General features: G+C 36.6%; 1 protein-coding gene across 7 annotated transcripts in view; it reads right to left on the reverse strand.

Moving 5' to 3' along the window:
• The window catches only part of dop (microtubule-associated serine/threonine (MAST) protein kinase dop), a 1,057,607-nt gene that overhangs the window by 35,556 nt on the left and 1,002,734 nt on the right, over nucleotides 1-19,317 (reverse strand). For all 7 annotated transcript variants that reach the window (XM_083117695.1, XM_083117694.1, XM_083117696.1 and 4 more), the window contains 7 exons: nucleotides 15,505-15,580; nucleotides 11,006-11,236; nucleotides 9,484-9,715; nucleotides 4,785-4,897; nucleotides 2,945-3,175; nucleotides 2,033-2,205; nucleotides 47-117 (listed from right to left, as the gene is read on the reverse strand). In XM_083117695.1, coding sequence (XP_082973821.1) covers nucleotides 47-117; nucleotides 2,033-2,205; nucleotides 2,945-3,175; nucleotides 4,785-4,897; nucleotides 9,484-9,715; nucleotides 11,006-11,236; nucleotides 15,505-15,580 — 1,127 coding nt within the window. The remainder of the gene's footprint in view (nucleotides 1-46; nucleotides 118-2,032; nucleotides 2,206-2,944; nucleotides 3,176-4,784; nucleotides 4,898-9,483; nucleotides 9,716-11,005; nucleotides 11,237-15,504; nucleotides 15,581-19,317) is intronic.

Genomic DNA, 19,317 nt, shown 5'->3' on the forward strand with positions numbered 1-19,317 from the left:
TCACTCACAATTAATATAAAATAACAGCCCAAATGAAAATACTTACATGACATCAGACCCATTTTGCTCAAACCAAAATCTGTAAGCTTGATATGGCCAAGCGCAGTTATGAGGAGGCTGAAATGAAACAAACCAAATAGTAAAATAATCTATCCCCTATTAATTTAATTAAGTTTTAATTAGCATATTACGTGAGTAATCCATGCAAGATTTGGTTATTTTATCCAGCAAAAATTATTTTAATAAATATTAAAATTACAGCCAGAGTTAAGCAAGAAATCAACAATATAACCCCTCCTCTCATACCTCCATTTCAAAGGGACAAGCATCCTGGGTCTGGACAGATGTTGAATTGAAACTTCATATGGGTGCTCTGTGCCAAATTTGCCTATGGTATGCAGACACTAAAAGTTTCCATATGTAATTCATGTCTCCCTTAAAGACTCCCGATGATTACAGACACATATTTTTGGTAAATAAAAAAAGCAAAATTTCGGTACAAAAACAGTCCATTTTGGGTTCAAAAGAGGTAAACGAAATAAAATTTTGGTGTAATAGTGGTGAAAAGTTGGATCAAATGTGCTATATAAAATGACATTTTGGTTTTAAAATTGTGAATATATTCCTAAATTTGATTTAAAAACTGCACTTATTACACAAAATAAACATATCCCTTCTAATTGCACATTTATGTACACTGCTCATGCATGTATGAAGGGGTCCATTTTTGCTTCTCAAATATTTACAGCAGAATTAATCAATTTTCCATGAATTGTATAACTTGCAGGATAATTCAAACTTCAGAAAGTGTCGCATCGGTAAATAAACTCTCAATTTAGTGTTTAAGAGTCTATTTCACATTTTGCAGTTCATTTCATATCCTATTGTGACAAAACAGGGTAGAAAAATGCCCCCCCAATACCTTTCAGAAACATGAAAAATGAACATTACAGCATGTTATTTCACATTTCATGTCTTTTGTCAAAACCAAAATATGCATGCCTCTACCAATAATGTAGTGGTAACATCATTGCCTTGTGATCATGGGGTCCTGAATTTGATACCTGGTGGAGGGACATAGCGGTTCGAATCAACCTTTAAACTGTAGGTCCATCCCAGATTAGCCTATCTGTGAATAAAGTGGGCTTAAAACAAAACTCAAAATCATGCCTTCTTAAGCATATGCACATTAATAATACGAGAGCCTCTCCCCCATCCTTCTGGGGACAGGGATGTCAACTTTGGTCTCAATGTTGTTGTTTTTAATAAAAGGATTATGCACTTTACCAAAGTTCATGCTGGTATCAAAATATGAACGATATCTTCAACTAAAAATGGTTGTAGTACATGAACAACCATGAACTGAACATAGATAGTGTCAGGCACACCACGCCTGGCTTCCGTTACTGCAGCAATTAACACCGGTGAACAGCAGACGACATATACGCAGACATACAGGCGACAGCAGCACACCTAGCAGCGATTTAGGAAAAAACAACAGAAACTTGCCAAGCAACAACACAACAAATTCCAACTAGGATGGTGGCAGTGGCTACTGAAATCAATAGAAAATAATGTCAAGCAGCTTCGCAGAAACATGAGTACCTTAATTATCTATTACAGCATCTCTCATTCCCATAGTATGAAAAATATAGTGTACTGATGAAACTTTTTTTTTTTTGTTTGTTTCAATTTGACATTTATGATCTTATGATGTCTGAAATAGCATTATTCTTTTAGCTTTTATTTAGTTCCAGCACACAAGCTGTTTTCAAGTCTCATGTGGACTAGGAGGGAGGGGTAGGTGAGAGGGGATGCTTGTTCAGTCCTTGCTTAATGCTCTGCACCTGATTTTGTACCACCCAGATTTACTCGCAATAGTATTAGCAACAATAATCTTTGGTTGAAGGTATGTTTACTCCCAATTAACCTCTGTGTAATAAAACTACTCTTATGTAACAAATTCCTTTTAAAGTAATCTGAAAGAATTTTCTATTTTTGTTTTGTCCTTTTTCAAACAATTATTACTCACTTGTCTGGTTTTAAGTCCCTGTGAACAATGCCATAGCTGTGCAAATACTCAACAGCAAGAACAGTTTCAGCAAAGTAAAATCTCGCCATGTCTGGTGGCAAAGGTCCCATATTTTTCAGCAATGTAGCACAATCTCCTCCTTCCACATACTCCATGACCAGACATAGATGTTTCTGGAAAAAAATAATATGATTTCATTTTTAATACCATCATGCAAAAATAAATTGTGCTAATAACTGTCAAGATAACAAGACAACATATGGGTAGGAATGGCACGTAATTTATATATATTGATTATTGGCCAGTAATGGTACAAATTTGAGGTCTGTCCAAAAAAGAAACATTTTCAAAATTGTTTTGTTTACTTGTTATATGGCTTAATGAGATTTATCTCCTTCAAAGTAGTTCCCCCATTCTGATATTAGCATTTCTTCCACTGTTAGTTAGAAACAAGCTCCTGTTAGCAGTTTATCTAATTCTAAATAATTCACTTCAAAATACATCATTTTCTTTCCAGTTGCAGTGTTGTAAATGGCTAATGGAATGTTCTAATTATGTAACTACAGATTTACAGAAGAAACTCTGGAAATTGAAAACTTAATGCCATTTAATTATGACACAGAATACTTTGTTTCAAAAAAATAAAACATGTATTTGTTACAGCTAGGTTTTCATTTGATGACATTCCTGTTGAAAACCTCAGTAGTTAGTGGCTTGGTGAGTAGGCAGGCACTAATGTTTCTTTCCCCAAAAGACGTGAGAATAACATAGTCAAATAAAACCTATTGTAAATGTTTACTTAAAAAATAAAATGAAATTAGAGCATAAAACTTTAATTGTTTCTTAAGAATCACTTCCGCATATCAGATAATGAAAGAGAACATATGCTACTAAAACATTGGAAGTACTTACCTTGGTCTCAAAGCTGCAGTACATGCTTACAACAAATGGATTGTCTGTGAAGCTCATTATATCTCTTTCTGCAAATACTTGTTCCACTTGATTTCGGAACATCAAATTATTCTTGTTGATTTTCTTCATAGCAAATCTCTGACGAGAATCTTTGTGACGAACAAGATAAACGGCACCATAGGCACCATTTGAGATCAACTTGACTATTTCAAAGTCCTCCTCTGAAGGTACCTGTAATTCAAGCCACAAATCACATGGGTTAAATTTGAGTACACAACAAAGTTACAATGTGCCATGATGATAAGTCAGAGCTTTTACATACAAAGAAATGTTTAGAAACCTCCACAGTGTTTACTTCAATGGATCACATTGGTTTTACCTTCTGACAAACTCTCACACAAACAAAAAACACAATTTCTAAATGCATAACTTTCACACACTGAACATGACAAGTGCAAGTATCTATTTTTTAAATTATTTATTATGTCTTGTTCATAATGGCTGGAATGTATGAACGCAGTTGGCCACTACATTTAACAACTCTTATAAAACAGGTTAGTACTCTTTATGCAATATAAATATAATTGTCAGCATATATGTGTATAAAAATAAGCAGGACGTTACAGATCGAAAATGCCAGCATCTGCACCATGCCTTGCTGTCTGCAATCACGTGCTACCTCGGCCCCAAGCCAAACTGAACGCACTGTATTCTGGTTATTTTATGTCACTTTTCTACCTATTGGTTTAATTGTGCCAATGAGGATGAACAGATAAAATGGATGATGGGACAAACAATGACACACCCATGACTTAACCAGGGTTTGTACCTGGGACCTCTGGCACCACTCCACTACAGAGGGAGACTGATAAAGATACTTGTACTGATGCATCAGCCAATATCAGCTGTTTCAGTATCAAAAAATACTACTTTCATCCTGGCTGATATTTTCCAAGAATTTGTGTATCCCACACGTGCAAATGTTAACCTGTTACTTTGGAATGTTGTTATTATAACTCTGTTTATGGTTTATTTGTAAGGTGGAAATATTAAGGGACTGGTTTCCAGATACAAGAGATGTTATTTTCTTCAAAGAATTTCTTTCAAAACATAAAACACCACTTACGTGAAATTTAAAAGATTTCGTAATTCCGCGTTGCTTTACGAAATCTTTTAAATTACACGTAAGTAATTTTAAACCGCGTTTACCGCAACCACCATGAATAAAACACCAGTTGTTGCTGGTCAAAAGTTTGTGTTAAGTTCATCGTATGCTCAGATTGGTGAATCAGGACCAGACCTACAGTTTAAAAATGGGATCCAAAACACAGTACAATGTTCCTCAACTGGAGAACAAACCTGACCCCCTAATTTCAAGGCATTAACATTACTAATACACCATTAGGGAAGTCCACCTATTGCAGCAAATTAATGATTATAAATAGGTGAAAATACATATTCACCAAATGTGCAATAATGATACAGTGGATTTTACATTTTTCAGGGGACCAGGCTGAAAAAAAACTTAAAATGAGGGAAAATGTAAAATCAAGGAAAATTTTATAACATGTTGCCACATTGGGGCCATGAAGACTGAATGTATAATATGGGAAAATGTAAAATCTGGGAACATTAAAATCGGGGTTCCACTGTATTTTATATTCCCAACTTTTACAGGTCAGTGGGAAGTCTGTGATATTTACAACTATTATGAACAATTGCAAATTGTACAACATTCAAGTATCGACAAAAATATCAGTTCAAAGTGTTTTTGGCTCAGTACCTATAAACAACAATTATGTTGCAGTTGAAATGAACCCTAATTATTTCCAACACTTACTCGTGACTTCCTTTCTTCTCCATCTTTTGAATGGAGGGAATGAGTTAGGACCTGAGGTTTTCTCTCTGGTGAACTGCATGTACTCTCCAGCTGGTCTAAATCTTCCTGTAATTCTGGAAGAAGAAAGATAGAATATTGTTGTTAAATATTGGTTACTGGATATCATTTTTCTACCATTTTAGGTTAATTGTGATGATGAAAACAGATGAAGGACAAGAATGAAACATTCATTCCTTGCCAAGAAAACTAACCTAGTAAATCTAGCTTTGCAGCTTGCTACACTGTCCACTGCAACACAGAGGCTGACTAAAATTAAGTGGTAATGAACACACTCCATTTTGAGAGTTTACCTTTCCCAAGGCTAAGCAGGGGATTTAGTTTCGATACACATTTTTGGATTCATAATTTATGTTCAACTGTGTGTTCATTTCTTAAAAATTGGCTGATTTATTACTAACATTACACAAACAGAGAGAAATTCAGTCAAGTTTGTTCTAAAACATGCAACAATTCACAACACTGTACAAGTAAACAAATACTTCAATTAAATTATTGAAGGAACAAAGTTTGAATTGATGTGAAAATTTTATAAACACTGACAGAAAATCAATTATGCAAGAGATTAGAGTTGTTAATCTGAATGATAAATGAGTAACTACACGGCTTAGATGGGTTTTGCCTTGGGTAAATAAACTACATATTTGGAAATGTATATTTAAAACCAATATACGTGAATTTTGCTTTCATATTCACAAGAAAAATTAAAAATGGTGGAATTGTGGAAGTCTGTAAGAGCTTCTTAAAAGAAATATTGCATCGGTTAAATTATTAGCAAATTTACTTACATATTGACAGTCAATACCACTGAAAATCCACTCCTCCCCTTCCCCCAAAATATGGGTGGAATATCAAATATAAATGTGTAGAAACACAATCACATGATGACATATATTAATGTTATTTATTGTTATTGCAAAGGGAAGTTGAAGTTCATATTATCATATACAGTGAAACAGGGGACCAAGCTAAAAAAACTTAAAATGCAGGAAAATGTAAAATCGAGGAAACATTTATAACACTTTGCTATGTTGGGACCATCAAGATTGAATGTATAATGTGGGAAAATGTAAAATCCTGGAACTTAAAATCAGGGTCCCACTGTATGACAAAGGGATTTAGCACAAGAATTCTCTAATTTATGAACACCAGATGCCACTACAGGGAAAATCCACATTTTCCAACATTTCACTAGTGTTGGGCAATATATTGTCCAGACGATATATCGTGATATTGAAAAAATATCATCCACGTGATATCAACTAGATGATATATCATCATGATATGTTGGCGATATATATTGTGTTGGCAATGTATAGTCACGATATTTTGGAAATATTTATCGTGTTGGCGATACATCATGATATGTTAGCAATGTATCGTCATGATATTTGGGGATATATATTGTGGGGACAATATATCGCCAATATTAAGATACGGAAAAAATATTGTATCAACTGTGACAATATTTTCTTGGTGATATATCGCGATATCAAATTTCTGATATCGTCCATCCCTACTCGTCACTCATGCAGAAAGAAGAGCTTCAGGCTGTGATATGTTCCCTGCACTTGGAAGGTGAAGAATGCCAAGGATATTCATGCTGACCTGGCTGAGGTGTATGGGAACAACGTGCCATCGCTAAAGGGACTAAATAAAAAGCAAAGAAGGAGAAAGGAAACATTCACCAGACAGTAGATTCAAATTTTCACAGAGACGAGCTGCATCTTCAGTGGAAGGAAAAAAGATGGAACCGGAAGTTAGAGACCTGCAGAGCTGCCAGTTTTTGATCGAAGAAGTAGAAGTACGGAAAAGAACACTGTTCTGTCACCAGGTTCGTCGAACACTGAGTGGTGGGACAGGTGGGGTAGGGTGAAGATTGGGTGGGGCTGGTGGGATGGATTGGGGTGGGGGTCAGGATGTGGTGAGGAAGTTACTAGGTGGCTTTGTTCAAGCTAGGTGGTGTGGTTGCACCCATGGCTGATATGTATGCCCTCTCCCATCTCTTGCGAACTGAGGCGTTGGCTGATTAAGGTAAGAGATGGATGATCGCTACAAGGAAACAGTTGTTAAAAGGGATATTGTGATGGCTGGTATGGATGGCAACAGTGCCAACAGTGCAAGTACAGGTTGTGGGTGGAGAATCGGTGGTTGTCGATTCTGAGGTTGAGGGCAGTTGATGTTTCCCCCAGGTAAAAGTCACCACAGATGTTGCAGATGAGGATGTAAATCAGGTTTGAGGTGTGGCAGGTTCCTTGGGGGGGGGGGGGTGGAGGGTGAATTTGCCAGTGGCCATGTGCACCTGGAGGGTGCGAGAGGTGATGAGGATGGGGCAGGTTTTGCACCTAAGACGGTTGCATTTGTAGGCAGGGGGGTGTTGTGAAGTGAAGGAGTGTTGTGGACAAGGATGTTTTGGAGGTTGGGGGGAAATTTGAAAACCACTCTGGCCTTGTTGGGAAAGATGTTTCTGGTTTCAAGATCACTGTAGAGAATGGGGAGAAGAGAGCATAGTGTGTGCCTGATTTTGTTGAGGTGGGGGTGATATTGGCTGATGAGTGCAGGCAGGTTGGTGGCAGGTTTCTTGGTGGTGGTGTGTGTGGCAGCTCGGGATATTTGTTTAGTGACCAGGGTGGAAGGATATCCACGGTTGACCAGGGCTTGGCGGAGGTTATAATTCTGGAGGGAGGTGGGTGAAGTGTTATGGTGCTGTCCCCTGAGGGCCAGGGAGAATAGAATGGCTTTCTTGGTGTGGAAGGGGTGGGAGCTGGAGAAGTGTAGGTATTGCACGTGGTTGGTGTGTTTTATGTGGAAAGAGGTTTTCAGATGTCCCCCGTCGATGTGCATGTCCACATCCAAGAAGGTGATCTGGTTGGGGGAGTGGGTCCAGGTGAATTTTATGGAATGAAGTGATTAAGTTGGTCCAGGAAAGCTGATAGGAATGGTTCTCCATGTGTTCAGAGCATGAAGATGTCATCGATGAAGTGGAGCCAGAGGAGGGGTTTGAGGGGTTGGGTATCCAGGAACTCTTGCTCAAGTTTGCCCATGAAAAGGTTTGCGTAGGATGGGGCCATTCTGGTACCCATGGCTGTACCTCAGATCTGTAGGAAATATTGGTTTTCAAAGGTGAAATTGTTGCATGTGAGGACAAGGTGGACTAGGTGGGTCAGGAAGTTGGTGTTGGGGTTGCGAGGTTTGGGTCTGCTATTGAGGTAGAATCCCATGGAGCATAGGTCGCAGGAGTGGGGTATGTTGGTGTAAAGGGAGGTGACGTTGATGGTAGCAAGGATGGTGTTTGGGGGCAATGGTGGAAGGGTGCTGATTTTCTGGAGGAAGTGGTTGGTGTCATGGAGGTAGGAGGGTAGAGCCTTCACAAGAGGCTGGGGGTGGAAGTCAACAAGGGTTGAGATTCTTTTGGTAGGTGCTTTAAATGTGGACAAACAAATCTTTGAAGAGAAATCATGAAATGATTGAATGCTCTTTAGTGAGGAACCAAGAACTGAGGTGCAAGTGGAGGCCCCCCCCCCTAATGATCAAAGACTGGTGTATCATTATTGATCCAATTGTGCATGAAATCCACATTAGTCACAGGTCACTCTGCAACATTATCTACAATTCTTTGTATATGAGAAAGATCACTACCCAATGGGTTCAGAGACTGCTAATGCCCATGCAAAAATAGCAGAGACAGGACTCTGTGAGGGAAACGTTGATGCTGTGCCAGGCTGATATGGATGACTTCTTCAAATGGATGGATGAATGCTGGCTGTACCACAACCATCCAGATGGGAGAAATGCAGTCGTCATCTGGGATAATGATGCTTGGTTCTTTTCTGGGACTGCCACAGTGATCTCACAACTGATTATGCCCACAAAGGCCAAACCATCACCAGGGATGTTATTGGGACTTCCTGACAAGTTACGATGGAGTATCAAAGAGAAGCATCAAGGAATGCTGAGGAAAGGAATCTGGCTCCTTGCAAACAATGCATCTGTCCATTCTGCTCATGAGAGAGCGACATCTGATGGTACTTTGGGAAATGAACTTTTACCTCACCCACCTTACTCGGGAAATGAACTTTTACCTCACCCACCTTACTCCCTCAACCTGGCACCCAACAACTTCTTCCTCTTTCCATGCTATGATTTCTGAGGCAGAGTGTTTCTCCAGCAGACAAATAGCCGACTTCTACAATCAAGACCACCTGCAAGTGGTCCATCACTGGGAAAAGTGTGTTACCTTACATGGTGCATATGTGCAGTGCAGAAGGATTATGTACATCACCTATGCTTGTACAGTCACAGACACTTCTATGTTGTAATGGTCCCACTGACAGTCAGTGGGGTTGTTACAACCCAGAAGTGTCCATGACTGTACCTGTGGCTCTTTTCCTTCTTGGTAATAATACGAACTTCATAAACACCTCTCACATAACAAGGTCAGAAGAAAAAGAGGACATTATTAAGAAGAGATGAAATTAAAATGCCACTGTAACAATAGACAAGATGATAGATAATACAAGAGAAGACAGACAGTTAACCTAGGACTCAAGTTAAAACTTACACAACTTACTACATACAGTCGAGTTCTCAAATCCATTCCATGTTATTATATCTGTACCCTAAAAACTTTACAATTGCTTACCTGCAATTGGATCCCTGTTTAAGCCTAATTTGGTAATAATATATTGTGGAATGTCAGCTTTGATTCCTTGCGATGTCTTTGCTTGCCCTTCTGCTTGTTCCAAAAGATGGTAAAATTCTTCAGGATCAAATTCTAAACATTCTAACAGTCTTGCAGGGCGAGAAACTATTAACAGTAATTTCTTGATAACACCAGTGAGCTGTGCTGCTGCTTCAGGAGACTTTTCCTTTGTCTACAAAAGAGAAAATGTATATTACATATACACATTTAAAAAAATTAAGGAATAAAATTCACAGTTGTACACCAGTTACAAGGAAGATGTAAGCAAAACCATAATCATAAAATATCAATGAAATGCACAATATAATCTGCTTCTTTGGAGCATGAAAGCAAGGCAGTGTTCAGAAAGAAAAACGTTAGGTGAAGGATATCTACTCTGGACTTGGGTGGTGTTTCAAAATGGTGAAACTTGAAATATGGATGGGAAGGAGGCATGAAGCAAATTTTACTGCTAGGGACATGGCATTTCTCCTCGCAAACTTTAAGCACCGAGGCTGCAGTAACTCCAGAAAATTTTTAGAAGGGATGAGTGCAAAGTCACAGATGAAAGATACACAAAAATTCTCAGAAATTCAAAAGTGAATACAGAATATTGTGCAATAGTGATGCCATTATATATTGATAGTCAAAATATTGTCTCTAAAACCTAGGGGGCAGTCCATTTCTCTTGGTAAGGAGAGATTTTTTTAATTAATTAATTTTGGAATTATTGTTTTAAGTCAACTTTATGCACAAATAGGCTAATCGGGACTAGATCTACAGTTTAAAGTGGGATCCAAACCACTGTGCAATGTATCTTTACCAGTTATCGAACCCAAGACCCTTGATTACAAGGTGATGACATTATTGATCTGCCACCAGGTCATCCTCTAATGAACATTTGAGAAACATACAGGGAAAAATTGGAACTCATGTCTAAGGTAATAAATACACTTTATTGTTTTTAAATGAAAATGCAACTTTGTGGGGACAGTTTCAATGGATTACCCACTTTAAACATTAAGTCCACTCCTGATTAGCATATGCATACTCAAGTCCTGGCCAAGCCTGCCTGCATTGTGACAATTTCACAGGTGAAAAATCAGGCAAAGCCAGAGCTCAGTAGCTCAATTAGTAGAGCAATGGAATGACATGGAATGTCAGAGACCTGGGTTTGAGTCCCGGTCGAGCCTCCATTTTTCAGTGAAATTTCTACATCTCCTGTGTGTACCAAATCTTAATGTAACCTGCAAGTGTATAGCATTCATACTACCATTTGGTTTGCAATTCTTACCATCTCTTTATGAACTGCCCATGATTGCCAATATTTCATAAAACCATAAATACAACACAGATGTGTGTTTCCGATGTATCTGTCGAAGGTTGAAAAAAAACACAATGAATTAATAACAAAACTAACAAACCACCACTACATGGTGCTTCATTTTTTATACAAAATATGAATAAAAGCTTCAAAACTCACCTCATTCAATAACCTCTCTAGATTTTCTGACATTTCATAGAAGTAACGACTTGTTATCAGCTTCTCCTGAGATTTCTGTAGACAATCCCTTGCCATTTCAATAACTTGATGATGGACAAATCTTATGATTGGTATGGAATCTGGAGCTATGTTTTCAACGCTTTCAATGGCATCAAGATGTTTATTATCATTTATGAATGTTGTAAGCCTTTCTTCCATTTGCTGGGTTGCCTAAAAATTAAAAAAGCATATTTTCTAACTTTTATAATGAACATTTATTAAATCAAATGGTTATATTTTTCTATACAACTCATGGTAAATGTAATTGGTCTGATATTTTCATTTTTTCTTTCCCATCCTGTGGATTTCTGAGGGAAGAAACCTTACTGTTGCTGGAGCATCAGTCCATTGATGGAACTTCTCTCTTAGTTCTTGATCCTCAATTGCATAAAATGAAGCAAATGAATATGGTTTGATTAATTTAGGTTATTTTACGTTGCTTTTCTGCCACTTTTGGCAAATTGTGGCTATGAGGATGAGTGATAAAAATGATGGAGACATCCACAAAGAACACCGATGCCCAGGCTGAAATTTGAACTCAGGACCCCTGGCACCGTAGCGTGCTGTGCTCACCACTCTGCCACGGAGGTTGATGCAAATGAACATGGTTGTGAACAGTTTGCATACTATTTTATTTGCCACTGACTGTACAAATGTAAAGATTTCTTCAACGCACACGAACAAAAGTAGCATTATCAAAGAAAACTTTTCCTACTGTCATAAACAAGTGGAAATTTTCATCTCTACTACACTGATGACAACTTATTCTTGTGCTCTGAACCTTTCTTATGAATCATCTATTTCTATGAATAGCTATACATAAGTCAGATTTGCTTGAATGTTTGCATGGTATTTCCTACATACTACATTGTGTTAGGACTAGGGCTCAGCCAATACCACATTGAACCAATACTTATACCAATGACTATATTCTTACCAATTCTCACCCATACTGATACTCAAAACTGTTTACCCAAGAACACTAACTCTTACTGGGAGGAATGTGTTCACTAACCCCTTGTAAATTTCATGACTGTATTTTCTCGTATCTACAAAACTGTTCGTAATTTTCAAAACTAAGAATTGTTTCCCATTCGCACACAGTATTGCAAGTCTAAAAATATAATTTTGTTAGTTTCCCTATTACCTTTATATTTTTATTTACAATTGTTCTTACATAACACAGTCTCGGAAATGCAAAATTTAGGGTAAGAAATATCACATCAGATAGTTGATTTTTTTTAAAAAAAAAAAATCAAATTAAACTTTTTCTCTCAAAAAAATGCTCTCTAATGTACAAAATATTTTCATTATTATCAATTAGATTTGCAATTGAAATTACAATTAAAAGAAATTATGCCCTACTGTAATTTGTTTTTATAAGTATTTACTTTTCTTTCACCAGCACTCAGGCCTTCCCAACCATGATTAATTGATTGACTGATTTTGTTTATTTGACATTATTTTTGTTTATTTAGTCTGGCGTCTGGATTTTCAACACTAACAAAACCCCATAGATTGGATGAGTAAAGTATATGTAGTCACTAACCCCTTGTAAAATATACACCACCACCCCTCACAGCACGTGACAAGTGTGACCCATTGGGACCGTAGCTCAGTATACTCTTTTTAAGAAAGTTAGGAAGGTACACAGAAGGAGGGTGTGTAGGAAAACATGCTTTGTTCAAAACTGCAACTTCTGACAATTGAGCTCGTAAAATTTATGATGTGTTAGTAGTTCAGAATGTTCATAAATTTTAATGTGCAAGTTTTTCACTGGGACTATACCATACCCATCTACCAGTGTTTTGCATTTAAATATTCACAATTTTACAAGAGATAAACAATTTAATCACAAAATCATTTTTCTCTCACAATGCTGTTGCAAAAATAAAGTCTTGTATGGTAATTTTATGGACCCTGCTACATTGTTGAATTCCTGTAAAGTATAGGCTGGTATTGGTGATTTAAGTTTGAAGTAATACGTTCCAGTATTTATACCACTGGTATAAGATGATACCACTACATCAGTGATCAGTATTGGCTAAACCCTGGTTGGGATACCGGCCCGTAGCTAGAATTGATCTCCAGGGGGGCTCATGGGTTATCAGGGGGGGCTTGGTAAACCAAGTCCATTTTCGAAAGTTTAACAGTGTTAAATGAAGATAAATTATGTGGGGGGGGGAGGAAGGTCATTAAATTACATAAAGTTTAGAAATATCACACAAATACTACATTTTTATATATATTCTAAAATATTGCTTCAAGTGTTAATTGGCTGCTACTGAAATCATCCCTTACTACATACTCCACACTATGTTTGATGATACAGATATTTGTATCACACAAGCAAAAATGGACAATATTCAATCATAGTGCCTGGCGTACATTCCACTCCCCGGCCGAAACAATAAAACTCTCCTTCGTTCCCAAAACTTGGGAGCTGTTGACCTTTGACACAGATGTGGAGGGAATTTGTATAATGATGTCAAAGTCACAGATTTCTGTATAAATGGGAGCTTGCAACAGGGGCAACAAAGGTACAAATAAAGAAGCCTCCCTACGAAGAACTTTCTAAAGCCTTAAGAATATTCTAAATACTTCTTCTTATAAATAAGATAAACAAATGTAATAGCTGCTGTTCATGCTTTGTGAATTTATCCTTCACCAAAGTTGTGAGCAAAATAATATCTGCTGTCTACATTTTCACTCTTCACTTCACTGCAAACAAATTACATAAAATGGTTTTACTAATCTCAAGGGGGCTGACAGCAGTTCCAGGGGGGGCTCAGCCCTCCCTGGTCCCTGTCTGGCTATGGGCCTGTTGGGATATTTTCAATCTCATTACGTACAACCTAAGGTGAAAACAATCACCATTAAAAATTTGTAATGTCATATTTTAGCATACCCCCTTTACTTGGATGTACAATATTTCTTATTTTCTTATAATGCTAAGTTATTTGTAGTTTTTGGGAGAAAAATTCAACAAAAATTCATGTTTTTCATGAGAGAAATTCCAAAATTCAACATTTTAATTGGATTAATCAATTTTGAAATGTAAATAAATTCAAATCTATGTTAAAACTAAATTTACCTATGTACTCTTCCAGTAAAGACAAATCCTTCAGATTTCATGCATGACCTACCTACAAGAGGTATGTAGTCACTTAAGCAGCATGACAATTTCAAGTATTAAATAAAAAAAAATACATTACAAGAATATGTTCTGGTAACAATAAATATTGAACCATAGCACTTTCAGGATAGGTGAAGATGGAAAACTAAAGAGGAATAACCATAATGTGTCACTCAGCATAGGTGCATGAGCAAATACTGAAGAAGGGTGAAAGAATAGACTGAGCACAAGGATAGATTATGAGGTAAACAGAAGTAAACATACTTGGAAGTGGACTCTATAAAAGTATTAGGCTCAACGAAGTTTATACAGCATATATTGATACACCTGCAGATGGAATTGTATCTTCTGCAAATATGCTGTATAAAGAAACAACTGCCGGAGTACTAATTGAGGTGAGTGTACCTATAAGTATGCATGGAGAAGACTTGGATAATGAAGGAGAGATTCAGGTGCAAACTGCAGGTAGTGGAGATGAAATCTTTAAGGAGTATATGCTCTGTCCCAGAAGCATCTGGAGCAAGCAAACAAAAACAAATGGCAACTCGAGAGTTCTCGATCAATGGGGGGGGGGGGGGGGCAACATGACTGGGGGGTGAAGCTGCATGACAAAATAGATCATACCCAGCGGAGGTGGTCTGAGCATAAGGAAGACCAAGGTTATCAGTGCAAAGAGAAGGTAGTGGAGAACCTGAGAAGAAAAGGACATGACTGGAAAGGGGAGTGGTGGAAGAACTGAAGATAATGGACTTCTTTGCCAACCCAGCCAGAGACTGGAAACTGTAGTATGATCATGGCAGAAAGGCTAGTATGTATATGTTCTTCATATGGACTGAACCTCATAGCTATCTGTTCTGGTGCAATCAGAGGAAAGACCTAATACCTATTTCATGCCCTACTTTGCATACACAGCCAGTGGTCAACATAGGAAAAACTATATTTTAGATTGCCTACCTACACACTTTTTGCTGCAGTTTTCGTAAGGAAATGTCAATGAAGTATTTGAGTGAATATAGTAAAAATAAAGTCATTATTATTAACAGCCTAGAGGATGTCAAAACAATTTATCAACTTGAATAGGACATGCAAAGAGCATTTGGTTGCTAGTGCAAAGAATAAAATTCCATTGTTTTAAATTAAAATAAATTGTGAACTTGGATCTCTGTTCAAAAATTATATTTTTTTTTCCCGTATTTGTTACTTAGTGTTCTTGTCTGCAGAGGATGCTCTAGTATACATGTCTCTAAATAAAATAAGTTCTTACTATAATAGTGAAAACTACTACTAAATGCTGCCAACTTACCTTAGGAAAGCGTTCTTTATACAATGTGTTCATCAGCACAATTTCATTATCCACTACAGGTGACCGTATAGGACTACTGTAATGTTAAAAGAACATAGATATTCATTAAAAAAAACTCCTATTAAAATCTTTGTACTCTTACACTATCCAGTTTGGAGTAAAACAAAATGCTATGACATCTGAACACGTCTCGACCATCAACACTTTCACATTCCACTAACATAACAATAGCCGGTTAACAACATTCTGCAATCATGTCTGTACAAAACACTTCCTATCAACTACACTAATACAACTTTGTACTTATGAATGCACTTCCTGAAAAATCTTCTCTAGACATCAAAGAGAATAACACAAGGCACTATACCCAACTATGGCACCTAATAGCTGACTGCTTTAAAAAAAAATGAAAATTACATGCAGCTCAAAGAATACTGTGAGTAGCAAAATATACATAAACATACTGACAAAAATAAACAGAGAAAAAATGAAGTTGCTCTTACTCTAAAGTGGCGATACAGAGCCAGGCCAAGCTGAGTGTGGTGATATTACCCACGCAGCAAAATAAAGTGGAGAGAAACACTATTAATAACAAAGACGACAGACCAAATTTGTTGTTGTACTCGAACTATAAAAATAGGGATGAATTTCAAATTAGACACAGTGCAATTGAAATCATCAAAACTAAATTCAAAACTTTCTTTTCCCTGCACTTACTACATCAAAATGTTACACACTTGCAACCAGGAAGTACTTTTTTGTTGTTGTTCTCTTAAACTAAGTCACTACATGTGCTTCATCTTGGCTAGAATTGTGACGCACGTGCCTCAATTGTCTCCTTATTAAGGGAGATGTTCTACACATACTTAATATTGTTACTTACTAATAAATTCTATTACACTATTTCTAACATATACTTTTCTACAATTGAAATATTGACTACACTAGGAAAGTGGTGTTACATAATGTAAACTAAAATAGATTTGGTGCTGAATATTCACCTATAACTAAGTTGACTGTTTTATTTTCAATATCATACTATAGAAACATTTCATTTTATATATGTTGACCTCATGCAATACGAGGAGTAATATTAATTATATCCTGTGTCTACCCATTATGGACAGCAACTAACAACATTTGAAAAACACTAAGATTCAGTTAAGAATATATACAAGTTGTAAGAAAATCAAGAAAAAATACATGTACGTACGTGTATATTATGTGTAAATACTGTGGCACCTGACATGTTCATGTTAGAATTGTCCTTTTTTGTTATGACATTTGAAAATAAATTTCCAGATCTCTTTGGAAGGCTGTGATGTGTGTCTTTCCATCCACAAATTTTATGAACGATGATGGAATCATGCAACCAAGTGTTCAACAACTGCAGGTTTATTGTAACAAATTTTGCCAGACAGAATGGTGGTCATATTATGCATGAGATCCAAAGAGGAATACTATGGAATCATTGTTCATTGAATATGTTAATGTCTGAGATTTTGCTCAAAATATGTGTATTATTAATCATATTTGATCATTGATCATTTTGTGTACCACTCTGTAATTTTTCCTAAAGGTTTGGTTATCTTGTTCAGCTGATATTTCATCTCTTGCAGCTTTATATATTATAGGTAGCTCTGAGGCTAGTAATTCACCAACTGAATATCATGTCTAAGATGGATAGAAATTATAAGTTACTTTGCTTTCACTGCTTCACATTGCCCATTTAATGCAAAGAACTGTGGTGTCATCCAAGTATTAAACTTCATAATATGAATGGCACTGTGGCCCATGAGTGGGGTTAGCAACATCAAGTACATCAATTCTTTTTATATTCTTGAATGTCGTTCAACCGATGAAGAAATAAAAAGTCTGGTGTAAATATATGAAGATATAGAAAGTATATACTCCACTGCAAGGTAAACATAAACCAGATAGACAATTTTAGTATAAAGTAAAGCAAAATAGTTTTTCTTTGTTGCCCCTTTACCCTAAGTATGACACACTGATGGAATGGCATCACTAGCAAACAAAGCTAGCTTTAATGTGGACCACAGAACCTGTAGTGGCTACAAATCAGAAACTACTAATAGATTTTGATAACCTTGATATCTGGAGCTGAACTTTATAGAATTGATAAAATAAAGTATTGCTTTCTACATTATGCAAATTGTAATTGGGTTTTCCATTGAGCTGTACTTCAGCCCTTGAAAATAATAACAAAGTGCCAGCACAGTACTAGAGCTCCAAAATAAAATTAAAACTGAGAAATGGTACTTATGATGGTACAAAATTCTAATAATAAAGACCAGAATATCAGATTGATGACATTCACTTAGACTACATAACCACATTAGGATCACAACTTCTATTAATTCTAAAGACATTCAATGAAATTTCATTAGAAATGTTTCTTCTTACATTTATAAATCAACAATAACAAACACTAAGAGCCTTAAAATCTATAGCAAATGCTAAAATTTAGGTTAAATGACAAAGAGAGAGAGAGAGAGATAGAGAAATAAATTCTATTTAACCAGATGCACTCTCGCTACTTCAAATATAGTCTAAACTTGCAGTTGCAGAATAGAGTAAGTTTCAAATTATTACTAGACTTCGTAGCATTCACTTGCATTAAAGGTCACAAAAGTACAGATTCTAATGCATAAGCAGTTGAAATTCATTTAAATTTCAATCAAATAACTATGTAGAAAAGGAACTAGGTCTGCAGTTTGTCAAAAAATTATTATTGAGCAAAGCATTCCAAGATATATTGTTATAAATCTTGACTCTCCTACCTTACATTTTGCACATGACCATTTTTAATGTTAACATTTTATCTTGTCATGCATCAATAAATTTTCGACTGTATAGATGAGCAAATGCGAAGAAAATTATTTGAAAACCTAATCTACCAAAAAAATAAAAGGTGCTGAAGATCATGCTTACACGAACCTTTCATGATGGGGAATATAACATACCAAACAAACCTATAGAAGCAATTACCATTTTGCACATGCAAGATTAACTCTGAATTGCTTCAAGGAATTTGCTACTGACAATTTTCAACTTTAACTTGTTACTAATTTTCATACACATATTTGTAGCATCATTCTTTTATGTGACACACTTTTATAATTTACTTGAAATGCTATCTCTGCTTTTTAATCTTCCTGATATTGATTGATTGATTTAGTTTATTTTACTTCATGTTTTTGTGCCTCTTGGCTAATTTGCGAAGATGGGGATGACTGATGAAATTGATGAATGGACATTCACAAACAACCAAGCCCGAGTGGGACCCGGGACCCTTGTCATCGCAGCGCAATGTGCTAACCACTCGGCCACAGGGTCCGGCTCCTGATACATTGAGTCCTATTTCCTCACTGAATATACCATTGCCTCTATGCCTATTTACAATTTCCATAGCCATTCCTAATGCATTCTTAACCCTTAACGGGCATGGCATGGTCCCTGGGACCTGTGGCATAGAACAATGCTATCGTTCTCGAAAACTGTAACACTCACATCCCTCGCCTTTTTGGCACCTTCATATTTTGGTATATTACATGACCTCCCCAGCGCCACTTCCCTCGCTGATTATAGTTTCAGAGTAATACACACTCGTGGGTCTCATGGACCATGCAATGCCCTTTGCGTAAGTCTTTCGGTGTAGAACCTTATGCGAGAATCAGAGTTGACAATCCATCTTCTATTGGAAATATCCTTGCCACACTTGAAGTTGGAAGCAAAAGTGAATTTATCAGATATGGAGTCTGATGAAACTGATATTGAAGCACTCATTTCCAC

This window comes from Lepisma saccharinum, chromosome 2 (assembly GCF_977018435.1).
Source record: "Lepisma saccharinum chromosome 2, izLepSacc3.1, whole genome shotgun sequence".
Classification (NCBI taxonomy): domain Eukaryota; kingdom Metazoa; phylum Arthropoda; class Insecta; order Zygentoma; family Lepismatidae; genus Lepisma; species Lepisma saccharinum.